General features: G+C 41.0%; 1 protein-coding gene across 1 annotated transcript; it reads right to left on the bottom strand.

The window, feature by feature from the left end:
• Positions 1 to 8,765: 8,765 nt before the first annotated feature.
• Positions 8,766 to 11,934, bottom strand: LOC145429417 (ubiquitin carboxyl-terminal hydrolase 37-like). The gene is made up of 6 exons (XM_080302810.1): positions 11,444 to 11,934; positions 11,228 to 11,351; positions 10,990 to 11,141; positions 9,613 to 10,884; positions 9,286 to 9,443; positions 8,766 to 9,199 (listed from the first exon to the last, which is right to left on the bottom strand). The coding sequence occupies exons 1-4, from the start codon at positions 11,545 to 11,547 to the stop codon at positions 10,755 to 10,757; spliced, it is 510 nt and encodes a 169-aa protein (XP_080158936.1). The 5' UTR covers positions 11,548 to 11,934; the 3' UTR covers positions 8,766 to 9,199; positions 9,286 to 9,443; positions 9,613 to 10,754.
• Between the last annotated feature and the right edge of the window lie 5,336 nt (positions 11,935 to 17,270).

Consider the following 17,270-nt stretch of genomic DNA (forward strand, 5'->3'; position numbering starts at 1 on the left):
ACAAGAACTAACAGACTTAAAAACTCCTTTGTCCCACACGCCATCAGACTGTTTAACTCCTCTCTGGAGGGGAGAGGGAGGGGAAACAGGAGGACAAAGGAGGGGGGAACAACTAAGCTGTAGTGCCTCTTCACCTCACTGTGCAATACCTTTTGTGCAATACTTTTGTAAATAGTCAACAGTGCAATAGACTCAATACTTGAAATGTGCAATTCACTTGTATTTTTATTTTTTATTCCTATTTATTCTATTTATCCCCTTCGTATATTTTATTTATATTGTCTCTGTATTTATATATGTGTGTGTGTGTGTGTGTGTGTGTGTGTGTGTGTGTGTGTATATATATATAATATTCAGTAACTCTGTAACTTCTGTCGGTGCTGTGCTTTTTTGGAAATCGAATTTCCCAGAGGAACCCACCCGAGGGATTAATAAAGTTCTATCTAATCTAATCTAATCTAATCTAATCTAAACATTCAGAGACAGGTTGTTGACTCTACACCTCTACAGATGGCCCGCAGTGCAACCCTTCAGCTTCCTAGTAAATGCACCTATATACAAATTTAAAGACCTAGGAGACTTACTTCTCGTCACAGAGTTGTAGCATTCACAACATTTTCAGAAAACTTGAACTCAAGGTCAAAGTCACTGATATTCAAACTGACCCCAGAACTTTAGTAAATGCACCAATGGCATCAATTCAAAATCCTGCCCCTCGTTCTCGACCAAGCTGAGTATACAATTATGAAACAATCATTTCCCATTTTATTTCACTATCTGTAACTAAGACAAATAAACAGTATTTGGGACACAAGTCACTATTAAAGTGGTTAGTGAGACTGTGTCTTCTTACGTTAATCTTGTAAAACAGGATGTAGGCTGAGTGCTGCTGTTCCTCACAAGCTGCAGATCCAGTTGTGTGCAGCACCTGTGCATCATTATAGGTGAGCCAAGGATCTGATGTAGAGTGTGGACTCTCCTCAGGATGGACAGAATTACAGATGCAGCAGCTGTTTCCGATGTATGGAAACCTGACACACAAACAAAAGTTTACAGTATCAGTGTAAAATAATTCATTTTGTCCAGGTTGAGAAGGTGAGCTTTGGTCCTTGTGCACCACGTGTACTCACCTGAAGCCGTCTCTAGTCTGAATTTTATTTTCCATTATTTATCCACCGCCCAAATGTTTCACTACGCTACTGCAAAAAGGTAAAAACACAAACACACAATTAGACGCTGAGCACTAGATGTGCATGTATGCTAGTGATGTGTCGAGTAATGGAGGGGGCGTTTCCGCGATGCACGTATCGAGGCTTGCTTCATTTATGGGAGGAGCTGAAAATGATGACATCCGAAGCCTCGCTGCCCGGCTGTACCACGTGACTGGTTCATGAAGTGGTTCGAACTTTGTCGCGAGATGTGACAGCGATACAAACCCCTCAGACTTCAATCAAAATGTGGGTGTTTGATGGAGAGCTGCGGTTAGTGAGAGTTGGAGACAGCTGGGAGGCAGTTTGGAGGTTTATGAGAGTGAGGAGAGAAACTCAGGAGAGAATGGAGCCAGCTAAGAAGAGGAGGATGTCCTCCCCTGTGTGGGAACATTTTGATCTTATTCCTCCCAACAAGGTATTTCTACAGAAGATGTATTTTCATAATACTGATGGTGCAATACAATTTATGTTAAGCTGTATTTACTTTTGTACAAGGTGAAGTGTTTGCTATGTGCCAGGGAGCTGGGATATAACAACAACACCTCATCCATGCTTAGGCACTACAGAGCTTTGCATGAGAATAAGGGGAACAGCGATTGTTGAGCAAGACCAGGTGAGCCATCAAATGCCATGATAATAATAGCATGCCGTAATGTTACTAAATGATATAACAATATTATACAACTGTAATAAGTTACGTGTGTGATATTTATATTTGTGCTTTGTTTTTATTGTCTTTCCTCAGGAGAACAATCTCAAATAGATGAAAACCTGGTTAGCATGGTGATTGAGGACTCCCAGCCATTTAGCATTGTGGAGGACAAAGGATTTATAAGATTTGTTAAATCATTAAATCCTAGCTATGTTCTCCCCACTAAAAAGGTCATAAAAGCAGTGAAAATTTAGTTTTTACTGAATAAAATATGGGCAGGACTGACGCCTCAGTGTGTAGCTGTCCATACCTCAACGTTACAAAAGCACAACCACTGTCCACACCCCAACCACACCTCACCTCACAGTAAATGATCATTTCCATTTTAAGCATTTCCAAATAATCATTTTCCATACTGCCAGTATAAATATACACAGTATACTGCATCACTACAATATACATGTTTTACACACTCCTTTTGTTGTTGACATTTACAGGCTGTGTGCAAAAGGCCACACTCTTCAAATTCATGCCAACTAATATTTTTACGTCCAGTAGGTGTCCTACTAGAGCAAATAAAGCTTCAAGAAGCTTTGCGCTGGGGTAAACCAATTGGATGAAAAGCTTCAGTGCTTCATCTGCCCATCACTAATGTATGCATGAGCTTTGAAGTTTAAACATTTTGGGGGACGTTATTCTCTTACTTATTAAACACATGCTCCCATCCACTCTCTTGGTCCAGAAGCTCCATAATCCAAGTGTCCCAACTCAGGTCTGATGGCATTTTTTCAGTGGTGTTTTTAACCTCTTGGGAACTTTCACTACATTCCTTACTTGATGCAGAAAGAAGAAACGAGTCCATATCCAACCTTCAGAGCAGAGGCGATTAAGATCGGTATGGGTGTCACAGGTGTACCAGTCCGCCTTTTCTTCCAGGGCGAGAGGGGTTGCCATTCTTGTTCGCAGAACTATTCCTTTTATATTCAAAACTCAGATATGTGATCCAGGTGGGAGGTTCATACTTGTTACAGGTACAGTCAACTCCACCCCTGTAGTCCTCTTGAACATCTATGCCCCTAATTTTGACAACCCTGACTTCTTTAGTAAAATATTCAATCTTGTCTCACAATACAATGACCATAATATCATTATCGGTGGTGATTTTAATTGTTATTTCGATCCATTGTTGGATAGGTCTTCTGCGTCCCTGGCCCCAACCTTGAGAGCTGTTTCTGTACTCAATACTCTTACTAAATCTTTGGACTTGGTTGACATTTGGAGGCACCAGCATCCGTTAGAAAAGCAATACTCTTTCTTCTCCCCTGTCCATGGCAGCTTCAGTAGAATTGACTATTTTCTTATTGATTCCAGGCTTATTTCGAAAGTGGTTAGTTCCACTTATCACAGTATTTTAGTTTCGGACCACGCACCTCTCTCAACGGTAATTGACTTCAACCTATATACCCCCCAATACAATTGGAAATTTAACCCCTCTTTATATCTAAATGACTCTTTTACGGTTTACCTATCTACTAAAATCGCAGAATTTTTACAATTTAATGATAATGGTGTAGTTTCAGACTCTGTTTTGTGGGAGTCCTTTAAAGTAGTTATTAGAGGCCATATTATTGCTTATCAAGCTTCTCAGAAGAGGGACAAACTCAGGCTGCGTACTAATATTGAGGCAGAGCTGTCTGTGTTGGAGGAGAAGTATCGCGATACCGGGGCTGCTGACACACTTAATACCATTCTCAAATTGAAATATGACTACAACCACATGTTGGGGGAGCAGGTCATGAATTGTATTCGTCGATTAAAACAGAAGCATTTTGAGCTTGGTGAAAAGGCTGACAAGGTGCTTTCCAGACAGCTGAAGGGCATTCAAGCTGAAAGGGCGATACACAGAATTCTCTCTGCAACTGGCCAGTTGCTGTCCGATCACAAGCAGATAAATGACAGATTTCGCAGTTTTTATTGTCAGTTATACACATCTAGTACTACGGCCACAGTTGCTGAAATCACTAATTTTCTTAATGCTTTAGACATCCCGACTCTTCCTGAGGCTGCACGGGGCTTACTCGATGCAGACTTTACGCTGGAGGAAATTAGAAATGCAATCTGCTCCTTTCCTAATGGAAAAGCATGTGGTCCGGACGGTTTCGGGATAGAGCTTTATAAGACACATATTGACGTTATCGCTCCCCTGCTACTTCGGATGGTAAATTGCGCAGTGTTAAACGGCTCATTCCCTCATTCTTTCTACGATGCCCATATATGTCTCCTCCTGAAAAAAGACAGAGACGAAACTAATGTTTCTTCCTATCGTCCCCTAAGTCTTCTCAACTCAGACCAAAAGATAATTGCTAAAGTCCTAACCAACCGGTTAAATAAGCACATAGGCTCTATAATTCATCCTGACCAATCGGGTTTTATCCCCAATAGATTCTCTTTTTCTAATACTAGATGTCTCTTAAATGCGATGTACTCAACGACACTGCCCAATTCTGCGGTGATTTCACTCGATGCCCAGCAGGCTTTCGACCAAGTGGAATGGAGTTATTTGTTTGCTACTCTTGAAAAATTTGGTTTTGGGTCGAATTTTTTGAATATGATTAAGTTGCTTTACGCTTGCCCTCGTTCCTCGGTCCTTACCAACCATGAGAGGTCGCTCCCGTTCCTCTTACACCGTGGGACAAGGCAGGGTTGTTGCCTCTCTCCAATGCTTTTTGCTTTAGCTCTTGAGCCGTTGGCCATTGCCATCAGAGCCAATTCCCATATCTCTGGTATAAATTGTGGCACGTCAGAGTACACCATCGGTCTGTATGCAGATGATATCATATTGGCTCTTTCAGATTTAAAGATCTCCCTTCCTCCACTTCTTAAGCTGATTGACAGCTTTGGCCACCTATCAGGGTTCACCATAAATTGGAAGAAGTCTGTTCTTATGCCGCTGTCGTCTGGTCTGGGCCCTGATTTCCTGTCTAGTTTGCCCTTTAAGGTCTCCCAGGATTACTTTTCATACCTGGGTATTAACATCCCTAGGAACTCAAAACTCCTCTTCAGGCTTAATTATTCGGTTCTAACTGATGAGCTCAAGTGTATGATAGATAGGTGGAAACTTCTCCCACTTTCAATGATTGGCCGTATCAATATAATCAAAATGGTTGTGCTCCCTAAATTCATGTACCTATTCCAGAACGTTCCTATTTTTCTCAGGTCTTCCTTTTTCAAAGCGTTGGATGCCATTATCATGCCTTTCGTTTGGGCCTACAAGCCCCCCCGCATCTCGAAGTCTCACTTGCAAAAGCCCTCGGACGAGGGTGGTCTGGGCCTTCCAGTTTTCAGACATTATTACTGGGCCTGTAATGCCAGAGCCTGGGTCTTCTGGAATCTGCCTATAGTTGGTGATGCTGTGGGATGCAGGTCCAGCCCTAAATGGCTCGAATTGGAGCTTAGCACTGCTATCGAGCACACTGGAGCATCCTTGCCAGCTATCTTATTTTCAAAATCGGTTATTAAAAGTGCATGTGATGACTTTATTCTTTGCAACTCCGTAAAAATATTGAATCAAATTAAGAGAATCTTGAACCTCCCGGTAGTGTCAACTTTTGCCCCGATCTGCCACAGTCCTAGCTTTACGCCTAGTACAATGGATGCTGCTTTCAAACAATGGCCTGTCAAAGGGTTAATTGCTATAAAGGATCTTTATATTGACAATCATTTTGCCTCTTTTGCTCAGCTTCAGACAAAGTACAATCTCCCTACAAGTCATTTTTTTCGGTACTTACAAATTAGGAATTATGTCAAGCAAGCATTCTCAAATTTAGATACCATCCCCATACAGCATGTCTTTTACAATATGATGAACGAACCTCCCACCTCAAAACACTTAATTTCTCGGCTTGTCAACCTTTTTTCTTCGGCAGCCCCCTCTTGCCATATTAAAGAGGCTTGGACAAGGGACACTGGTTTGGTTATCTCTGACGATCTATGGGCTGAAGTGTTAAGTCGGATAAAACTATGCTCTGTTAACGCCCGGCTTCAGTTAATTCAATTTAAGGTTGTCCATAGACTGCACTATTCCAAAACCAAATTGAACAAGATTTTTCCTAACGTTTCCCCCAAATGTGATAAATGTAAACTTGTGGACGGTACTCTTGGGCATCTTTTTTGGTCCTGTTCTACGCTTACAGCCTTTTGGACTAGTATTTTTAGTTTCTATAGCACTGTTTATGATAGGCAACTGTATCCTGACTGTCTTATGGTGATCCTGGGCTGCTCCGGCGACTCCTTGGCACTTCCCTTTGCTGTTCAACAGGCCCTCATGTTTGGTATGGTGATTGCCAAACGTTTGATTCTGGGGGAGTGGAAATCTGCCTCCCCTCCCTGCTTCAAGAGGTGGCTCGAGGAGATGGTCTCCTGTCTATACCTGGAAGAAATTCGGTTCTCTACGTCTGATTCCATGGAGAAGTTCAGGAAGATATGGGGGCCCTTTATAGACCACATTAAGAAGGACAGTCCACGCCCTGGGTCCTGACCACATTGTTTTAACTGCTTTCATTCTGAGCTGTTGCCCATAACTGTTTTTGCATGATTGTTATCAGCTCCTCCTAGCGATCTTTGGATTTGATCTTGTGGATTGGACTCACTAGATTGTGAGTTGTTTGACATGTATACCAGTTGCTTTGTTTGCTTCTCTGCTGTTTTTAATAAGTGCTGGCCTTGTACCCTGTTGTGTGGTTTGTTGCTCTGTTTTTTTTGTTTGTTTGTTTGTTTGTTTTTTGGTTGTTATTGTCTTTATTGTCTGTGTTCTTCTGTCCCGCTGTTTGTGAATGTGTAAAAAAATTTTGAAACTTGCATAAATAAATACATTAAAAAAAAAGAAAAAAAAAGAAAGAAGAAACGAGTCAGGGATGCATAGCAAGCACAACAAGACACCAGCAGCCCAGACCTTTCACCAACTGAAGACATTTGCAGCACCATAAAACATGACAGAGAAGAGCTGGGACTATGTGAAAGGGTGAAGTGCTGCAGTAAAGTTGCAATGGTCCTATCTTTTATACAGTCTATAGTTCACTCTATTCGATTACCCTTTTCTCATGTTTTTGTTAGTTAGGGAGATAAGACATTGTTATTTGGTTTTATTCTTTTCATAAATAAGTTTTGTACATCCTTTAGATACGGTCCCTTTTGTTTGTTGTTTTGGGGTCCACCCCGAAGCTGTAGTTCGCTCCTTTCCTTTGTTAGAATTCAATCACTGTGAAAAAAAATCACCATCAAAATTGTACTGGTTGTGTGATGTGCTGCTTGGGGTCAGACAGGGGTGGATCACCCTTATATTATGGTCTGGCCACCCTTAGACAGGCCATAACACTAACTAAAATGAAAATTAAAACTAGACTTATAACTGGCTGGCTGGTGTCCTTACCAGTGTCCTTGGGTCTGAACTGTGGGCTCCTCTTTCCAGGTGTTCGTACTGCCTGAGTGGCACCAAGGTGTGCTGTCTTGCCTCTTTTGGGTTTTCTGCATGTTTCTGGCTCAACATGCAAGTATCCACTTCTTGACGTTCGCTGTTGGTTGCAGCCACTTGAGGTTTTTGGGCTCATTTGGGTTCTCAACACTGGGCGACTTTGATGGGAGTGAAAGCATCCTCACAACATAAATCACCACACTACCTGCTTTTGTTTCAGGTTTTTTCTTTATCCTTGTTAACATGTTTGGGTACTGGGTTTACCTGTAATGCATTTTGTGCTCCAAAAGCTGTTAGCATGACCTTTCTTATCATTAGATTGTGCCACACCAGCACCTGAGAGAAAAGCTTTGAGTTTGATTTTGTGTTTGTGTTTTGCAGGCACTCAGGAGAATAAGTCATGATGTTTCTTGTGTTTGTCATGTTAGTATCTCAGTGCTTGTCAATCACCAGTCAACAGTGTCACCACTGTGAACAACATCCTGCGACTGTTTGAGCCAAAACCTTCGAGAAGTCCCTGCAGCTGCTTCAAAACTCATCACTGAGCTCGATCTCTCTTTTAACACGCTGGAGACAACAATGAAAGATGACTTTCTTTCATATGCTGCTTTGAGGGCTTTGCTGATGAAGTTCAGCCAAAACAGGAAACATGCAGCAGGAGACAGTAACTTGTTAAAATGTTATAAAAGGTACAATTAAAGATTTTCACCCTACAGGGTTGTCAATGATCCAAGGATAAATGTCTAATTTGGTCAAAAGTTTATAAGCCATTTCTGGAGAGACTGCAGTGGAAATGTTGTCACTTTTGGACTTTGCTACCTGCAGCTAAACATTTGCAGCTAAATCATTTATTTAAAAGCAGAAGCTGCAACTGATCGAGTGAATGTTTGTCTGAAAACTTAAACTGAACTCCAAGCGTACCATTGCTCCAGCTTACCATCTTTACCTGAGTGAATCAGTTTGTTGAACAATCTAAATGATTCAGAAACTTCTGTGACATCAACTTAACTAAGGCTCATTACAAATTTCACAAAACACTGCTGAATACTTTTAATATTTTTTTTATTAGTTATTTTTGTTTTGTTGTTATTTTGATTTTAATAAAACAAAATAACATAAAGAATCAAATTGTTTCTTTGTTTTTTTAAATTTAATTTATTTTACAAATAAATTAATAATAATATTAATAATAATAACAACAAATTAGTGCTGTCAGCGTAAACGTCATTAGTTAAAATGACGTTAACGCTGACAGCACTAATTTGTTGTTCCAGAGAGCAAGCCAAACACTGGTCTAGAAAAGGACGATCTCTAGTAGTGCTGCACTACTAGTAGATTTTGTTTTAACCTCCTAGGACCTGGTGTCCACATATGTGGACATAAGATTTATGAGACCAAAATACAAAATTTTGCTCTTCAAAAACCTGATATCCACTTATGAGGAAGGACATTACACTGCCCCTGTTCAATCGAACTTTAAAATGAATGTCCTCATATGTGGATCTCATTTTTTTGAGAAACAAAAAAAAGATAGTCCGAATCTGATGTCTTTGTTTTCACATTCATCAGGTCCCAATCAACCCAAATGGCACAGAGAAATTAAAAATGCATGCCATGAAAGAGTTCAGGTCTTAGGATGTTAAAAATGTCCCTGCTGATGAGACCAGTGAATGTGGGGCGACGGTGGCAAGAAAAAACTCCCTCCTGGAGGAAGAAATCTTGGGAGGACCAGGCTCTCTGGGAGGACCCTTCCTCCTGAGGGCAATACTTACCAGTACTTGTCCTCCAGTGTGCGATGGTGGGCTGGGACGAGTGTTGTTTCTTCTCAGCATGATGATGACCTTCCTTCCATTTCCTGTTTCAGAACTGAGAATGAAGACAAAACTGGTTAACAAGGTAACAGGACATTTAAAAATTCTCTCACTTCAGGATGAGATGCTGTGTCTTCTTACGTTTCTCTTGTAAAACAGCATGTAGGCCGAGTGCTGCTGTTCCTCACAAGCTGCCGATCCGGTTGTGTGGAGCACCTGTGCGTCATTATAGGTGAGCCAGCGATCTGATGTAGAGTGCTGACTCTCCTCAGGATGGACAGAACTACAGATGTAGTGTCCTGAAATCACATTAAGACAAATGAATCCAACTTCTGGAAGTCAGCTGATTCAAGCAAACAGTGATTTTGACTTAGTGCGTCTTAGAACATCAAAAGCTTTTGTGTGTGAGTCCTTCACTGAAAAGTAGAAAGTTTTCATTTTCTGTTTGTAACAAGTCTGTTGTTTTACCTGACTCTGTGCCTCCATAATGATTGATGATGCTGACAAGACTATAACAGCCACCACCCTGAGAAGGAACAAATCCAAAGAGTGTTAGTTTCACAAAGTCTCACATCAGAGCCATAATTAAGCTGATTTGCTGAGGCTACGTCCACACTAATGCGTTTTCGTTTGAAAACACATCGTTTTCTCTCCGCTTTGACCTCCCGTCCACACTGAGATGGCGTTTTCCTCAAGGAAAAACACAGCATCTTGAAAATGCTCTCGAAAACGCACACATTTCAAAACGGAGTTGTCCCGTCGCAGTGTGGACACTCGAAAACGCAGACTTTCTAAAACGATGACGCATTTTAGCCATGTGATGCAGTCATGTGAGCAATTAAACAAAGATAGCCGAGTGCATTATACAGCGGTTGTTTTGATTGCTCTCAACTTTGACAGCCCTAAAAAAGATTAATATCAGTTTGTACATGCTCCGGATAGCTTTTCTTCAAATTCTGTAATCCTCACTCACTTTTGCGCATGCGCAGGACTGGAACGTAAGCGTTTTCGGCCGTTTCAATGCAGACGCACAACTATTTGAAAATGACTGAAAACACTAGTGTGGACACGGAGTTTTCAAATCTATCAGGGCTAGTGTGGACGTAGCCTGAGACGTTCTGCAGTCTCTTTTTACCTGATTGGATGGCACCACCAAGTCCCTCTGCAGCCTGACGGGGTCATCCACCTTCTTAATGTTGTAGGTTTGTGTAAAGCCAAACCTCTTCAGATGCAAGATCAGGACTCTGGCAGAAAAGAAAAAAAAAACACAAACAAGGTAGAAAATAAGAAGAATGAGTGTCAAACACAAACAGAAGATGGGAGAAAACGACTGCTCAAGTATTGTCTCGAAAAACTCTGATATTTGATGCGCCACAGTTTGGAAACCTGGTCAGTCGATCACTTCTGATGTGACCTTACTCACCTTGGCAGTGTATCAAAAGACGACTTCAGTTCTGAGGCCGTCCCTCCACAATCACAGCGAAATTCTATTTCTTGTTCCTGAACAACAGCACAGAGAAAACAGGCTTTATGGTAGAAAGAAATCTCAACATATGCACACACACATACGCACAAACACTAACAAAAAAGGTGTGTTAAGATCGCTGACACTACAACTCTATTGGAATTTGTGATCTTACCTTCAAGTATGTCTCTAACATGTTTATAATAGACCCCTCTGGAACAAGGTCAAGAGACAAGCTGGTGAAGTCCTCGTGCTGTGATGATTGGTGACCACAGCTACACATTTCAGGAGTAACGTAGTTAAAGTAAAGATCAGGTAGGTGGAAAAGAGGTATATGAAAATATTGCAACCAGCTCTGCGTTTCTGAAAGACAGGCTTACCTCTTGCATGTCCTCATGTTTTCCATTTTAAAAATGTGATGCTCTTCTACTGGGCAGGTATAACTTTGGCCCAGGAGAGCTGCGTTCCTCTCCAGGTGAGGTGCGAGCCTTTTGACCTCATTGAGGAACAATGTTAGGAATTCATGAGCGTCCTGAAAGAAAAGCAGAGAGATTTAAAACAGTACATCAAAATCAGAAGGTAAAGCAAAAAAACAAAATGTCCAAATAGCTGACGCACTTTCTGTGCACTGCCGGTGTATTCAGGAGCTTGACTGCTGAATGCCTTCTTAAAAGCTCTTAGGTGGTGATCTTTAAGGCCATAATCTGTTGACTCATGACAGTCCCTGACATCAATGAGCCTTCTGTAGAAAGGAAAGGGTAAACAGACATTTCTGCTGTTAGATCTCTTTGTTCTTCAGGTTTTTGAAGAAAGTAGAAGGTTGACGTAGCGCACCTTAAGAGCTGAGCTTCTGGATCTGTGCTCCACAAAACCTCCTGACGCCTGATGTCTCTTATGAACTCCTCAATGTTGAGGAGGCTCTGCAGGCAGGAGTTCATATAGCAGGTGTTTCCGATGTTTGGAAACCTGACACACACGCACAACGTTTACAGTATCAGTGTAAAAGAATTCATTTTCTCCACTTTGACAAAGTGAGCTTTGGTCTTTGTGCACCACGTGTACTCACCCGAAGCAGTCTATAGTCCCAGTTTGACTTTCTATTATTTCTCCACCGCATGCTACACTGCTCCAAAAAGGTAAAAACACAAACACAAAATTAGGAAAGATGTCAGGATGCTGAGCAGTGTATGTGCATGGATGCATGAGCTTTGAAGTTGAAACATTTTGGAGGACGTCTTTCTCTTACCTGTTAAACACATGCTCCCATCCACTCTCTTGGTCCAGAAGCTCCATAATCCAAGTGTCCCAACTCAGGTCTGCTGGGATCGTTTCCGTGGTGCTTCTTACCTGATATAAATATATAGGACATAGCTGTGTGCCTCATTGCTCTTAATTGCTCTCATTTAACTGTGATGAGTAAATGCTTGATGACAGTGACTCTTTCCATAAAACATACCTTCCCGGATTTAAAAAGAGTCTTCACAGTGTTGCTCTCTGCCTCTGCATCGCTGTCAGTTTGCTGCAGAGGACGAACAAACATAAGTTTATTAAAAAGTACATTTTAAAGAGAATGTGTATTTCATATGTTTTGTGTAAAAGCAAACCGAGGAACAGCAGAAGATGTGTCTCCATTTTCTCTTCTTTTGGCCATTTTCAGGGTTAGCTGGTGTGGCAGCAACAGAAGCATCCGGGATGCTGATGAGGACAAAAGTGTAAATGTTGTGGAAATTTATAAGAAGGAGTACATTTTGCTAATACAGATTGCTAATAAAAGTGAATAACTGTAATGGAATACCAACATGAACAAAATCATGTATTTTATACATTTACACTCTACATTTTCAAACGCTAATCTCTGCATCCATATAAATAATAGACAAGACTAGAAGGAGTAAAAAAGATGTAAATACACAAGGTGGAAGAAAAATGCCAATAAAAGGGAAATAAAAGAGCTCCAACCAAACCACTGCTATAAATATCTCCAGCAGCATTAAAGAGTGGCGCATTTCTTTACCTCTGATGAGACGTAGAAGGAATTTCCTTCTCTGCCACGTTTTGTTTGTGTAATTTCTGTTTAGAAACAAGAAAAGCAACATCAGTAATGGCATAAAACAAACATACCAAGTGGGTCTCTCCATGAAAAGTGTCCAGTTAGAGAATTTGGTATTATTTCATATTATTTATCACTTTAGTGAGCTGTCAGCTCATGAAGCAGATATAGGAATATCTTTAAATAAAATAAAAACAATTTATTCATGCCTTAAATTGAGTTTTAAAGTTTGTCCTATGAAATACAAAATCCTTCATTTGGTTCTGATCAAAATTCAGTTTTTACAGAAATCATCCATGAAGCTTCAAAAATGCTTATTCACCATAAAAAATATTTAGAGAAACATCCTGCAAGTCTCTTCGAACTTACCTTTCTGTGAAAAAAAAACGTTTAAACATCTTTGAACTTAATTTGAGGACATGGCTGTGTGCTAAATTGCTCTTAATTCTTCTCATTTAACTGTGATGAGTAAATGCTTGATGACAGTGACTCTTTCCATAAAACATACCTTCCAGAATTTAAAAAGAAACCAGCGACACTTTTTTTGTGTCTTCACAGTGTTGCTCTCTGCCTCTGCATCGCTGTCAGTTTGCTGCAGAGGACGAACAAACATACGTTTATTAAAAAAGTAAAGTCACTTTAAATTAACAAGTGCAATTTAAAGAGAATGTGCATTTCATATGTTTTGTGTAAAAGCAAACCGAGGAACAGCAGAGGTGTCTCCATTTTCTCTTCTTCTTTTGACCATTTTCAGTAACAGGAGCATCCGGGATGCTGATGAGGACAAAAGTGTAAATGTTATTTTTCAAAGTGCAAATTTTTAACAAGGAGTACATGCTGGAGATTGCAGATAAAAATTAATAACTGTAATGGAACAAAATCATGTATTTTGTACATTTACACTCTACATTTTCAAACGCTAATCTCTGAATCAATATAAATTATAGACAAGACTAGAAGTAGTAAAAAAGATGTAAATACACAAGGTGGAAGAAAAATGCCAATAAAAGGGAAATAAAAGAGCTCCAACCAAACCACTGCTATAAATATCTCCAGCAGCATTAAAGACTGGCGCATTTCTTTACCTCTGATGAGACGTAGAAGGAATTTCCTTCTCTGCCACGTTTTGTTTGTGTGATTTCTGTTTAGAAACAAGAAAAGCAACATCAGTAATGGCATAAAACAAAGTATATGGTATGAAAATACAAAATCCTTCATTTGGATTCAAAATTCAGTTTTTACAGAAATCATCCAAGAAGCTTCCTTAAAAGTTTCAAAAATGCTTGTTTACCATAAGAAAATATTCATAGAAATGTGCTGCGAGTCTCTTCAAACTTACCTTTCTGTGAAAAAGAAGTTTAAACATCTTTGGACTTGATGTGATCGCAGCCAAAATCTCCTCAGCTTTGCAAAAGTTCAACTGAAAACAAGCAGTCAAAGGTTGTATATTTATAAACTTTCAGCATAGAACGTTCACACCCTGAACAGCAAACATCATCATTATGATGTATGGGGCAAATTTGCATATTTTGGAATGTATGCTCATTTGAACTGTATGGTGCTCGTCTCCAAGCAACTGCTACACAAAACAGGTCAAGTCAAGTGGCTTTTATTGTCATTTTAACCACGTGCAGAGGTGCTGTACAGAGTGAAACGAGACAGCGTTCCTCCGAGACCCTGGTGCTATATATGACATATACGGACAAACCCAGGACTACATAAAGTGCAGTGTGCATAAATTGCAAAAATAAACAAGACAAAACAGTGCAAAACGTGACAGAACAGGACGAAACAGACACAAGACAATGGAAATGTGCAAAATGCTGAGTATTGTGCAAAAGTAACTTGGTGTCTGTATGTATGTATATGAGTGTGAGATACTGCAGATAAGTGCTTGGTAGTGACATGTGTGAAGGTGTGCGTGTGCCAGTGCAGTCACTGAGTGTTCAGGGGTCTGACGGCTTGTGGGAAGAAACTTTTCCGTAGTTTGGTAGCGAGGGCCCGGATGTTGTGGGACCTCTTTCCAGAAGGCAGCAGGGTGAAGAGTGTGTTTGAAGGCTGTGTGGGGTCCTCCAGCAAGCGGGTGTTATAAGGAGGGGAGAGGGGCTCCAATGACCTTCTTAGCTGCTCTCACAATCCGTTGTAGGGTACTGCGATCCAATACGCTGCAGTTACCATACCAGACAGTGATGCAGCTACTTAGGATGCTCTCATTAGTCCCACTGTAAAAGGTGGTGAGAATGGATGGTGGGAGATGGGCTTTCCTCAGCTTCTGCATGAAGTAGAGACGCTGCTGGGCCTTCTTGGTTATGGAGCTGGTGTTGAGGGAGCAGGAGTGGTTCTCCGCCAGGTGGACACCAAGAAATCTGGTGCTCTTGACGACCTCCACAGAGGATCCATTCATGTTAAGTGGGCAGTGATCCCACTGTGCTCTCCTGAAGTCAACGATCTCTTTTGTTTTGTTTTGGTGTGCTGGGGGAGCAGCACAGCAAAGAAGGACTCATCCAGGCTGGAGAAACTGATCAGGAGGGCTAGCTCTGTGGTCGGCATGAAGCTGGACACTCTGGTGACAGTGGCAGAGAAAAGGACATTAAAGAAACTGATGGACATTATGAACAATGCTGGGCATCCTCTGCACATGGCCATTAACAACCAGAAGAGTCTGTTCAGTGACAGGTTGCTTCTCCCAAAGACAAGAACTAACAGACTTAAAAACTCCTTTGTCCCACACGCCATCAGACTGTTTAACTCCTCTCTGGAGGGGAGAGGGAGGGGAAACAGGAGGACAAAGGAGGGGGGAACAACTAAGCTGTAGTGCCTCTTCACCTCACTGTGCAATACCTTTTGTGCAATACTTTTGTAAATAGTCAACAGTGCAATAGACTCAATACTTGAAATGTGCAATTCACTTGTATTTTTATTTTTTATTCCTATTTATTCTATTTATCCCCTTCGTATATTTTATTTATATTGTCTCTGTATTTATATATGTGTGTGTGTGTGTGTGTGTGTGTGTGTGTGTGTGTGTGTGTGTGTGTGTGTGTGTGTGTGTATATATATATAATATTCAGTAACTCTGTAACTTCTGTCGGTGCTGTGCTTTTTTGGAAATCGAATTTCCCAGAGGAACCCGCCCGAGGGATTAATAAAGTTCTATCTAATCTAATCTAATCTAATCTAATCTAAACATTCAGAGACAGGTTGTTGACTCTACACCTCTACAGATGGCCCGCAGTGCAACCCTTCAGCTTCCTAGTAAATGCACCTATATACAAATTTAAAGACCTAGGAGACTTACTTCTCGTCACAGAGTTGTAGCATTCACAACATTTTCAGAAAACTTGAACTCAAGGTCAAAGTCACTGATATTCAAACTGACCCCAGAACTTTAGTAAATGCACCAATGGCATCAATTCAAAATCCTGCCCCTCGTTCTCGACCAAGCTGAGTATACAATTATGAAACAATCATTTCCCATTTTATTTCACTATCTGTAACTAAGACAAATAAACAGTATTTGGGACACAAGTCACTATTAAAGTGGTTAGTGAGACTGTGTCTTCTTACGTTAATCTTGTAAAACAGGATGTAGGCTGAGTGCTGCTGTTCCTCACAAGCTGCAGATCCAGTTGTGTGCAGCACCTGTGCATCATTATAGGTGAGCCAAGGATCTGATGTAGAGTGTGGACTCTCCTCAGGATGGACAGAATTACAGATGCAGCAGCTGTTTCCGATGTATGGAAACCTGACACACAAACAAAAGTTTACAGTATCAGTGTAAAATAATTCATTTTGTCCAGGTTGAGAAGGTGAGCTTTGGTCCTTGTGCACCACGTGTACTCACCTGAAGCCGTCTCTAGTCTGAATTTTATTTTCCATTATTTATCCACCGCCCAAATGTTTCACTACGCTACTGCAAAAAGGTAAAAACACAAACACACAATTAGACGCTGAGCACTAGATGTGCATGTATGCTAGTGATGTGTCGAGTAATGGAGGGGGCGTTTCCGCGATGCACGTATCGAGGCTTGCTTCATTTATGGGAGGAGCTGAAAATGATGACGTCCGAAGCCTCGCTGCCCGGCTGTACCACGTGACTGGTTCATGAAGTGGTTCGAACTTTGTCGCGAGATGTGACAGCGATACAAACCCCTCAGACTTCAATCAAAATGTGGGTGTTTGATGGAGAGCTGCGGTTAGTGAGAGTTGGAGACAGCTGGGAGGCAGTTTGGAGGTTTATGAGAGTGAGGAGAGAAACTCAGGAGAGAATGGAGCCAGCTAAGAAGAGGAGGATGTCCTCCCCTGTGTGGGAACATTTTGATCTTATTCCTCCCAACAAGGTATTTCTACAGAAGATGTATTTTCATAATACTGATGGTGCAATACAATTTATGTTAAGCTGTATTTACTTTTGTACAAGGTGAAGTGTTTGCTATGTGCCAGGGAGCTGGGATATAACAACAACACCTCATCCATGCTTAGGCACTACAGAGCTTTGCATGAGAATAAGGGGAACAGCGATTGTTGAGCAAGACCAGGTGAGCCATCAAATGCCATGATAATAATAGCATGCCGTAATGTTACTAAATGATATAACAATATTATACAACT

This window comes from Astatotilapia calliptera, chromosome 6, assembly GCF_964374335.1.
Source record: "Astatotilapia calliptera chromosome 6, fAstCal68.1, whole genome shotgun sequence".
NCBI lineage: Eukaryota > Metazoa > Chordata > Actinopteri > Cichliformes > Cichlidae > Astatotilapia > Astatotilapia calliptera.